General features: G+C 41.2%; 1 protein-coding gene across 1 annotated transcript in view; it reads right to left on the reverse strand.

Moving 5' to 3' along the window:
* The window catches only part of tmtopsa (teleost multiple tissue opsin a), a gene marked incomplete at both ends in the record, with an annotated part of 32,432 nt that overhangs the window by 16,544 nt on the left and 3,492 nt on the right, over positions 1–12,396 (reverse strand). Inside the window, one exon of the mRNA XM_080836158.1 lies at positions 9,207–9,535. Within this exon, the coding sequence (XP_080692284.1) occupies positions 9,207–9,535 (329 nt within the window). The remainder of the gene's footprint in view (positions 1–9,206; positions 9,536–12,396) is intronic.

The following is a 12,396-nucleotide window of genomic DNA, read 5'->3' on the forward strand; positions in this document are numbered from 1 at the left end:
AAAAAGTTTAGAGGCTTAAAATTGTGATCAAAATGATAACCTCAGAATAGATAGTGGGCAACTGACATGGTGAAAGTTTCCCAAACTCTTCATTTATTTAACAATTTTATCAAGCTGAATTGTAATTAGGACCGACTTTGTTCAGTCACGACTGCTAAAGTCCCATCAGATGACTGAGGCTCACAGATCCTTGACTGACAGATGCAACTGTTTGTGAGCAGGATAAAGAGATTCGGCCACAGATGGCAGACAGACAGAACATAATAAGCATTTCCCTGCACTATCCTCATATGCAAAATGGGCTTTTTCATCCCAGCACAGCATTATAGTCTTAGCGTGACATGGAAAGAAGCCTCCACAGACTCGTGAGGAGAACATTCTTCTACATCCTCTTTTGGCCGGTTGTTCTTGGCTCTCATGTAGCCTACTGGAATTTGTCTCTAATAGTTCTTAGTAATAATTCATATTAAATTCATACATTTTGTAGTGTCTGTCTTTAATAACGTCTCTGTACATTTATACATTGATTTTGTTTGTGTGTATGTGTGTAAGTGTGTGTGTGTGTGTGTGTGTGTGTGTGTGTGTGTGTGTGTGTGTGTGTGTGCATGTGCGTGTGCGTGTGCGTGTGTGTGTGTGCCTGTGCGTGTGCGTGTGCGTGTGCGTGTGTGTGTTTACAAGTATGTAAATATTTTGTGAGAGGACATCTTGGTGCTGTTTTGATCTGCATTTTTTTATAACTCAATATACAGACTTTACTATTATCATTGCAGCATTAAACAAGAACATACATTATACTCTAGAATAAATTGAACATGAACCTGTCTTGAAGTGGGCCTTATCACAAAATGTGTTTTAAGTTACACCAGCTCTGTCCAGTTTCACACTCATGTTTCCCCTCACTCTACAGGACTCAGGTTCCATATTAGGTTCCTGATCATCATGTAATATCCTGAATTGTATGTACAAGACCAGATCTGCTGGTCAGTCACTATAGGCTACTCTAACTAACTAACTGGGTCAATTTGGAGCATTCATCATTTTTTGAAGACAAAAAGACACAGAAACAGGTACAATTCAAGCATAAAAGGTAAACTGTGGAATAGCTGTGTGGTTAATATGTCACAACATTAAAATGATGCCGATTAATTCATTCAATTATGCGTCCACTTACAAAACTTACTAGACCTGGCTGTATTATCACATATTGCAGCTAATTAGGCTAGTTCTCCTGCCTACTCTGTCAACTGGTACAGAATAACCTTTTTTCCTCTTAATGCCACACTAATATTGAGAGTGTTTTCCCCCTCTCTCACTCTCCTCTTTCACCTGAGAACTAGCTATCAGGGATCTGTACTCTGCAGTATATACAAAAAAGTCTTGCAAGAACTTGCTCTGTAGATCAACATATCTAGAAATGTTGTGCAAAATGTGCATGACTGACCTATCCATTGGATATTACATTTTATAAAACAATTGGGTTCTAGCGCGTAATTTAGCTGTTTCTGATTGGACGAGAGACGTTCCATGCTATAGGTTATTCTTCAACATACCTACAGTTACGGGACTTTTCACAGCTAAAAATAAATCACTCCGCGATGAACATTCGCATTGATGATAACCGTTAATTCAAAGTTTTTAAAATTCCAAACCAAGACGTTGACAATGGAACAATTTTTTGTTGCGGAGAAACAATGGCGAAATAAACCATTTTTAATCAATAACTTCGTGTTGAAATGTTAATTTGTTGACTGTAGAATTGTTTTATAAAAGCAATATAGCACTCGTGGGAGTGGGGTAGGTAAGGGATAATCCCTTACCTACCCCACTCCCACTCATGCTATATTGCTTAAATATAAGGAGCTATTACAGCCACTTCTCAAATCTGGGAGACAAATTAGCCCATTTCAGGGGACCTACAACCCAAGAAATCATATCACTTGGTTACATTCATCTTAGCCACAAAATCCATTTGTAAAATAATAATAATTTAATAACAACCGCAACAAAGCCGCCCGCCACATTTAACTCTGCCACTCCCTTGGTTTCCATGCAGTGCTTCCTCTCCCTTCCAGTTGCTCCGATCACCCTGGATGCTCGCCTACAGAGCAGATTGTGTTGGTCTACCCTAGACTCGATTGGGGTCATTTAACGCATCTCAACTGCCAAAACATGGAGACACTGCAGCTTCACTGGCAACCTCCAGTCATGTCTCAGGTCATGATGTTACATGACACTCTGACTGTCTAAGCTTCTCTGGCTGACCTCACTACCACCCTTCGTCTTTTGTTTTTTTTGGGGGGGGGGGGTTTCAGTTAAAGGGAACATATGTTCACAATCGCTGTGATTTGTTGCATGTTTGTTCACAAACCAGGCAGGAAGAAGAACCTAACCAAACTAGAACTGTTACCTTTTAAGGTCTAAAGTTTCTAAAAGAAAAATATCTATAAAATAAGATGTTCCAGGGGCACAATTTCACCTCCGTATTTCCCAGTTATATACTCTTACACTTTGATTCTCTGATGCTCTTTGTCATTGTGAATGTTCCCTGAATACCTCGCACAACACGTAACAAACTCATCGATTGTATTCTGCCAAAAGGATTGCTGAAGGTCTCTACAGATTGGCATGTGTACTCCTAAGAACAGCAACAGAAAGAACAAGATGACACTGGAAGCCCCTCACACACAGTTGAGACGGTTCTTTCGATGAACACTCTGAAGGTCGAACTGGTTGGGATATTTCAAGACCACAATATACAAGTCGTCTAATGATCTATGGGAGCTACGCCGCGAGAGAGGGTTTACTCTTAACCAAGGCCTCATAACTTCTGCAAAATGTATCACAGAGGTCTCATCATAATATCTCCAGCAGATATATCATAATATTTCTGCCAACCAAAGAGTGAGAAGACAGAGATATGACTTAAGCGGGTAACTTTTAAGCATCCATGAAAATAATATCTGACATCCCAATGTAACTGCCTGCATGGAGGCAAAGCTTGCATCAAAGTGAACTTAACAAGGTTTGGTATTCAAGCAACACACCAGGGAGGAACCATCATCCAACCCCCTTTCCATAACTTCTCTTGTCTGGCTATTTATCACTGATGAAAGATATCGGGCGGATGTCAGACTTGTTCATGCTTTTTTTTCTTTGTCTTTCTCTGTCCCGCTGAGGTTAAGACAAAGTAAGAGCACATCATTAAACTGGGGGATGTGGTGCTGTCTGCGACAATTGTTTTTGAGTCACCACAAAGCTCCACAGGGAGACAGCTTCATATTTGTCTGCAGATTACATACAAAACACCCATCAAGCGGAGAGCTCATTAAGTGACAGGAGACAGGGGCTATTATTCCCGTCGTTCCCTGGCTGAAGGCTATAATTTTGCATGCCCATTATTAAAGGTGAGAAGGGGGAAGCTTTGTGTCAGTGCTGGTGTGACTGACTGCAACCAGAGAGAGGGACATAATCGAGCAAAAAACGCCTGAAGATGAACTCACTCTCCCTCATGGCCACACACACACACACACGCTGCTGCTCAGCAACAGAACAGAACACTTCAAGAAAGACAGAGAGAAGTGAAGGGAATGCTAGTCTCATTTAAAGACTTCCTACACTGAACTTCTGAGAGTTGAGGTATAACAGATCAATATCATGGAACATTTTGCGTTGTTCACATTGCCCCGATCACTGGTAGGCGGTTGGGGGGGGGGGGGGTTAGTGGTGAGGGATAGCAGCAACAAGGTTGTACAGTGGATTCAGTTCCCAAGGGACCGCAAGCACTGAAGTACAGCATACAGTATATGCCTTTGATTGTGTTCCTATAGAGAGTGTGTCATGAGAATATGCTTCCATCTGAATGCACCATGGCAAACCCATGTATGATCTGTATGCACACGTGCTCTATGCTATGGCCCAACACAGTTTGAAATCTATCTATGCCACGTTTTAAAATTGGACTGAAACAGGGAGGAGAGTACAGACGTGTCTGAGCAGGAGTGAGTCAGACATGTAATATCCTGTGCCCTGTTTTTATACACTGTTGGCATGCAGGTAGTCACCTACAGTCAGTACGCTGCAATGATTATATTGGGTTAAATAACAATGTCCTTTGTTATCGAATGAATCAGTTCATAATCACGGTTTCTAAATAGGAAAAAATATTTGTGTTCATATGTCCCTGTAAATTCATGTATTGTCAGCCAGGACAGTTTGTTTTGCTCTGTCTATAAACCTCATAGCCAGGAGTAACCTCAGTAAGCTTTGTACATAAGGTACAGTTTGCAGTATTAAATATTGTGGACATGTTACTCTTTTCTTGAACACAACCATTTCACGCCATTACAGTAAGCCACTAGCTACACTGACACGCCAGATTATGTTTGGTGGTAAAACAGTGGAATTAGATTCAGATATTGGCCTACAGGTACAGGAGATGGACATTCTTTAACATATCCTTTTCCTTCATGTGGAACTGCACAATTTATGTTTCCATGGCCAATAAAGTAATCAGTAGATAAGAACTGTTTAGGCCAATGTGAAATTTACATCTGGTAAAGCCTCTCCCCAATGGGTTAGAGGGTGAAGAGGGATATATCTGCCTCACTGGAATATAATTTGAATATTAAAAAGGGCACAAGTTATGTTGAGATGATGAATTGTATTTCTCTTACATACTGTTAGTTTTTTAAAGAAATCTAAAGGGTTATTATTATCATTACCATTATTATTCTTATTATTATGTTTTACTGACTACCGTATTTTCCGCGCACTGGATTATAAGGCGCACTGTCAATCAATAGTCTATTTTCGATATTTTTCCATATACAAAGCGCACCCAACTATAAGGCGCATAAAGCAAAAACACATAGAAACACATAGTAGCTAGCTAGCCTCGCTGCTAATAAGTATAACGTTAGCATGCTGATATGCTCTCACACTTCTCCCTCCTTTAGGCAGAGGTAGCCTACTGTTTGTCTCCAGTCTCTTGGCTTGTCTTATGTAAGGTCAGCCATTCTACAGGTTCTACACGTGAAATACATTTCATATTTAAAGGATAGAGAGCAACGCTACCAGCATTACTCCATAGCAAATTACTATGCTGACAGGGCAGTTTCCTAGCGTAGCTGCTAGGTCAGTTATCTGACTGTGTAAAACATTGGCAATGCTGTTAAACAATCAAAATGTTAAGTTTAATGATGGTTTAACAATGGATGTGCTCATTTTAGTAGCTAATGGATTAAAATGACAACTTGAACGTTTGGCAAAAACACACGCAGTCCGATCATTAACACCATAACGATAGCTGTCTCTAGCTAGCTAGCGAATAGCTAATGTTAGCTAGTTTTAACCAGAGATAACTTGCCTAAGCCTAGCATAACATCAGTGGTGAAAGTAAGACGGTACTCACAATGACAAAAATGTGAATAATGAGTTTGCCTATGGCCATGTAGGCTTAGTTTATTACTTTAGCAGAGGAAAATTCAAACCTAAGAAGTTCCATTGGGAGACCCAGAGGTAACTGTCCCCGTGCCCCTTGTCATTTCAAGCTAGCTGTAGAGAAGGCACTTCCAACACCGAGTCACCAGCAAATAGACCAGCAGTGATCAGAAGCAATGCACTGTTCGAGGTTTTATATAAAATATGGTAGCCATAATGCTGCAAACGGCACGGCTTTGTAGTTTACCAAAGTCGTACTAAACCATTTTGACAGAGCGCAACCAGAATGAATCCATATATAAGGCGCTCCGGATTATAAGGCGCACTGTCGTTTTTTGATAAAATTAAAGGCTTTTAAGTGCGCCTTATAGTCCGGAAAATAAGGTATGTTAAGATTATACTTCTAATATATGGTGATACAGTATTTTGGTAGTTGACCAATGTGATTTTAAAACACTTAGGGCCTGATTTACTAAAATGCGACCGCTGCTTAATCTGTGTTCGCACATTAACGCACGGTGTTTTTGCGCATTTTCCGTGGTATTTATCAAACGAGATCGCGCTGGGCAATCTGGGTTTACTCCGCCCTATATAGGGCCTGATTTACTAACACTGCTACCGCTGCTTAAACTGCTGTCGCACATAAACGTACAGTGTTTTTGCGCATTTTCCGTGGTATTTATTTAGGAAGAGAAAATGAAGGTTCAGCGAAGTGGAGATATATATATTGCTTCACGTTCGCTCAATCACTGAACCTGATTCAATGTGCGCGCTGCTATATACCATCACCTACAGCGAGATGTTTAAAAGAACACGATTATAAAGAATATGCTATTGGTGGCATTAATGCATAAACTGTCTATTACAACAATATAGATGTGTACATGGCGAGATTAATAATTTCTACAAGGGACATGGGTTCACTACAATATATATGGACGTGGGTGCAATCAATGGTTCCGATTACGTTCAGAAAGTTTGCGACTTCAAAAAAAGTCCTCTTTGATGTCTCTAATTTCAGCTATGGCAGTGGGGAAATGTATTGACCAGTGCGCCGTAGCAATGCTTCGAGCACCTGGGTGAATATTTGGCTGAGTGAAGGCTGAGATATACCAACTGCAGATGCTATAACTGTAATAATTATCCGGAGGCCAATATTTGCAAATTAGTTTTAACAACTGATGGAATGGAATGTGATCGCGGGGTGGAGGGTTCGATGTCTCTCTGATCTGGTCCAGTAATTGAAGTATTGCGTGGCTGGTTAACCTGTACCGTCTAATGATTTGTGGTTCGCTTAACTGAAAATGTGTTATACGAGTTGAAAAAATTATTTCTGTGCGCTGTCTCTGTCTTCTTTCTTCGCCTTGCTCTTATAACTGCTGCATATCAACGTTTTCAGACTCAATGGAAATGCGCTTCCTGGTTAAGACGTGCTTTTATGAGGCGGAGAATTAGCCCGCAAATCAGGGACGTGCGCTCGCCAGGCAGTTTAGTAAATACCACGCAATACATCATTAGGCGCACTCCTCCCATTAAATAGCGCTTTACGCCCACGTTACCACCCACGTTTCGTGCCATCCCACTTGTTGGCAGGTACACACCCCCAAAGCGTTAATATGACGACTCTACTCAAATGCGCCCTCTTAGTAAATACCGTTTTATGTTTACGACCGCTATTTTACGCCAGAAATGGGCCCTTAGATGGCAGGTTTCAAACAGATTAGAGAAAAAGTGACAACTCTGTCTCTGCGATGTAACAACGCTGTGCAGCTATGCAACAGGGTGTTGGTGTGAATACACAGACCACTGACTGCTCAATAAGGGATACGTAGTTCAGTGCAGATATCAGCTTACATGTTCTGCAAAAGCCTTTGATAGAGATTATTTACAAACACCCAATTATGATAGGTGAAAATTCACCCTAGTTAGTTCAGGACTCCGGAGCTGCATGAAAGTATATTTATTAGACAGACAAACAACAACAATTGCAATTGGGCTCCCCTGCCAGCCGAGGCTGACAGTGAAGGCAATGATAAACCCCTCTCACAAGAATATATATAGACAGAAGTTTAGCTTTGAGCAGGGGTGATCAGGTGGTGGATTTCTCACGTCCGAAGCTCCCTGTCTTGCAAGGATGGCAGCTTTGCACAAGGTCGGAAGAAGCACAGTTCCTTTCTTATCTCCTCTGGTCTAAACATGCTCTTGTTCATATGCAGACTTAGTGGCACCTAATATTCTAGTTACACACAGAGAGAAAAGCCATGCTCCTGCTTTCATAAGCACATGATTCATACAAGCAGTGGTTAAATTGGGCCGGGGCTGTCCGGGGCGGAGCCCCGGCACATAAGCTGCCGGGTCTGGAGTTCTGCAAAGCAGATCTGCTGCGCAGCAGCTCCAGCCGATTTTGGCAATCTGCCTAGTCCATTCACAAGCAATGTTGTCCTACTCATTTACAACTTTTCCATTCCAAATCTATGTTGTTTTAAAACACAAATCTAAATAATGGTAGGGAAAGGCTGGCCTAGATATCTGGTGCAAGTTTGAGAAGTAGGCATATCGCGCACGAAACTTGCGCAGCAGCTCCTCCTCCGCGATCAGACAACACAACGTCAATAGGTCATCATCAGACATATCGTAGTAGACAGGTGAATGGCGAGGTAAGAGAAACAAAATTAAAGCTGCACGGTATTTTGAAAGAGGTCGATCATCACCAATAGGCTAATATCATTAGATATGGGCTTGCATTTTCATTAAGCAGGAAAAATTAACCTCAGACATGCAGGGATAGCCTGTTACTGGTGTGTCAACTCGCAAGCGCTAGTTAAAAAGAACAATGCTGCTAATTCAAAATGATTTAGCAAGTAGTCTATGCGATCTCCGAATCACATTTCTCATTCCTAGCTGGATGAATTTCAAACTTATTTGTATCAATGAATCAGCTCTTAATGTGTCCTCATCAAACACACTCAAAATCTACAGAGTACATATTAAGCAACATATAAAAAATGCTGGAGTTGTTGGCTGCTTGCTTCACTGCTTGTGGATGGTTGCTCATCATCTGAATCTTCCTCCTGGCTATGCATTGGTCCGTGAACATACACTACTCACAAAAAGTTAGTGATATCTGGCTTTTGGGTGAGTAGTGTATTTTAGCATTGACCCTGTGAATATTTTTTTAGAAAAGTAACCTACTAACAAATACTAATAATTGTATTAATATTGATTGATTCACATCCATATGAATGGATGACATGACAAACAAGTGGTGGAAAATGGAAAGTATTTGTTAGTAGGTTACTTTTCACAAAGTTAACTTTAACGTGATGTGTTTTTTGTTTAATTTGGCAACTTATTTACTGCATAATCCTCGAAAGATTTGTGAAATTTGCCCCTCCGGATCAGAGCCCCCCTACATAGAAAATCCCAATTTAACCCCTGCATACAAGGAATATATTAATACAAGGCACTTGATTATTATATTCTTAAGTCATTAACCGTGTTTGTAAATAATCTCTATCAGCCTTGTTCAGAACTACAGCATTATGCTAGAAAGCATAGAAAGATGTTTAGGAGCATTTTAGAATCCAAGTGGAAATGCACTGAAAATAAAATGTTTGTTTTCCCTAACAATACAAAAATGGGCAGATACAATTCCTGCCATGTAAGCTGTGTATCTCACACTGAATAGCCTAGTATCCACATGTCAGATCAGCTTTAAATATTAAGCACAGCACACAATAGGAGAAGCACTATGCTTACTGCCTCACCTGTTTTATTGCATACAGCAGCTTCCCATAGCAGAACACTATGACCATGAAGGGGACGAGAAGGCAGAAGACAAACAGACAGATGATGTAGGAGATGTTGTTGGTGGTCTTGGCGTTCCAATTCACAGAACAGGTGGTACCCGGACCCTCTGGGCCATACTGGCTCCAGCCAAACAGAGGGGGGGCGGTCCAGACGAGGGAGTAGACCCAGGACAGAGCCACGCCGAAGGCCACCTTCCTGTAGTTAGTGGAGTCCGCCTCGGTGGGTCCCAGCATGGTGCTGTAGCGCTCGTATGACAACACGGCCAGGGATATCAGGGACACGATGCCTGTGAGGAGCACACAAATGTCCATGGGGTTAGTAACAGAAAAAAAGATTTGCACTGTGTACACCACTGCATATTAAAGGATCACCCCATGATTGTATCAGACTAGGATGGAGGAGACACAGGGGTTATTGCACAAGGAACTACCATAAGTATTTATACGTGGCATAAAGACCAATAGGTTAAGTCTGATTTCTAAAAATGTCTGGAAATATTGGTTGGAAATATCTGGCATTGTCTTATTTCTCCCAGCATTGCTTTGGATTTGCTTCATATAAATTCCTTTCTCTGGCCCACTGAGTATCCCATCTGCGTTTAACAGGACTAACATGTAATCAGGTAATTCATTTGGATTGCATTTCAACATTCTAATATATTTTGTAGAGGTACTTTAATAGATTCATGTTTCCTATAATAGTAGTTGTTTTTTCTACACACCACGCGGGTATTATCAGATGTTCAGGCCTAGTCAAGACCAACAGCTTCATGCAAGCGTACACACATTTTACTGACACAACAATTAACTACAGCTCCCACCAGTAATTCAAAAATGGAGTGACCTCCCCCTTTCAGGCAGCAGACTGACCACATAAATAGAAGTGAAGGCCATGTCCCAGTATTAATCTCAGTACATAGGCCAAATCTTCAGTCATAAGACAACAGAAACATGAACTCCTCAAGCGTGTCATGCATAGAGACCACGTGCTCTCAAGCAGGGCCAAGCTTGTCAGTTTAATCTACCAAGGATTTTCTCACTCCTCGTTACCTGCAAGTATCAACAATGCGGTAGGATAACACCCAAATAACAGACCAGTGTATGCAGATCACTCTGAGTAAAGGATTATGAGATAAGTCAATGTGTTCAAGAATGGTGACAATTATACAGGGGTTATTCAACTGCATACAACAGTTGTTCCTGCAGAAAATCCAATATAATGCAGTCTATAGGGCCTTTAAATCCCTGACCATGTTTTATACTGCTTGAGGAATCAGACTGTATAAAAAATGACCATGTCAAAGGGTTCATCAGACTATGTGTCAACATGTCGGCATTATAGGCTGTTGCTACTAGTCTCGCCAGTATAACTTAATGATGACGCTGGAAAAAATGCTTAAAAGCGGCAGGATATCCAAACATCACTTCCATCAGGGGTGGCTATACACTTTATATGCCCATCTGTGATTAAAGTTTTTATGTGAGATCTGCACGATGGGCCAAAAACTGTTTTGTGGAAAACAGCAGTGATTTGGGCTTACTACAAAACTGTCCAGTCTCCAAGCTGCAATCCAATTAAGCATCTGTGGTATGGAAAAAGCCATTTGGAAATGTCAGTGGAGTAATCAAGAGCCTACCTGCCAATCTGAAATAAACTGTCAACATGGGCAAGTCTAAGTGTGGAACATTTTCTTGGCACCTTTCAGGAGAGAATCCGTGGAGTGATGGATGGACTTTGAAAGGATGGCATGTGTTATGGCACCCTCAGCCACCAGTCTTTAACAACACATGCATGCATAAACACACAGCCCAAGAGCCATTATACTGAGGCATAAAGTGCACTGCAACAGCCATACAGTCCTCTGCCTAGCGGCATTGCAGGTGCTCTAGCCCTTAAGTTCGATAGCTCAAGCCATAAACTCTAAGTGCCAGGACTATAAACTGTACTTTAACACTGCTGCTGTACCATCATCATCCGGTATAACTTCTCCCCAAGCTGAAACTCTCTGCCACCCAAACAACACCTTGCTCCACTCTCCCTCTTTTAAATCAATCCTCATCATCATCATCATCATCACGTGAGACAGGAACTTGCGTGCATGACACATAAAATGAGCATGTGTGGGCACATGGACTGCTAAAAAGACATCCGAGTAGACCTAAGGTAACAGGCAGTTCTGTTAGGTGAGTGGTAGGGGAAAGGAACAAGAGGCTCGATTCAAGTATGACTGACCTGATTATTATCCTGATTCATTATTACACTTGGAAGTATTGAGTAAAAAACTGGTACCCAGCGCTGCTGTTAAGACACAACAGGCTAAACCTTCATCACTGCCTTTAGAATATAGGACAGCTCATAATGCAATACTGACTACAGCCATTAGCATAATTAGATATTATGAAACAGACAGATATTATGGCTGCGTGCTGGGGACTGCTCTAGAACTCCTAAAGTTGTTTGGGGAGAGAAGGACGTTGCACAAGCTGCTCAACATAACCGACAACACTACACACCCCCTACACAACACAATGGACAACCGATAACACTACACCTACAGAACTTACTGGTCAGACAACAGAGTGTCTTCAATCGGACACTCCTTCAACTCTGCTACAATAAGAAGCGTTACAGGAGGTCAATAATGCCCAGTAGCCATCTACAATGTCTCCCCTCTGTGTAGGGAGAGGGGACTCCTCCTCTCTCAGTGGTAATGCACAATGCACATTTTACATTTAATTTGTACATTAATAGCAATATCTGCCCTGAAAGTTAAATAATATACATATTCTATTTATTTTGTATCTACTAACTATATCTACAGTATATACTGTAAATGTAATGCAGAAACACTGTAAATGTTAATTCTATTATATTTGACTTCATTTTGTCACACTGTTTTCTACATTACCAGAGTGGGAGACATGTTGTGGTCAGTGACAATCATGCAGATTAACTGCACTGTAAACAAAAAAAAAGAAAGACAAATATGCCTGGAGAGCATATGGCCCGGTCAATGTGAGGGAGCTTTGTCCACTCATCCAATGTCTGACTGCTCATCTGTTTACGTCTTTGAAGTGAACTTGATCAACAAGGCTGTCCTTCACAAAAATTGATTTCCAATAGCACTGAAACAGACTCAAACAGTAT

This window comes from Sprattus sprattus, assembly GCF_963457725.1.
Source record: "Sprattus sprattus genome assembly, chromosome: 4".
Taxonomy (NCBI): Eukaryota; Metazoa; Chordata; class Actinopteri; order Clupeiformes; family Clupeidae; genus Sprattus; species Sprattus sprattus.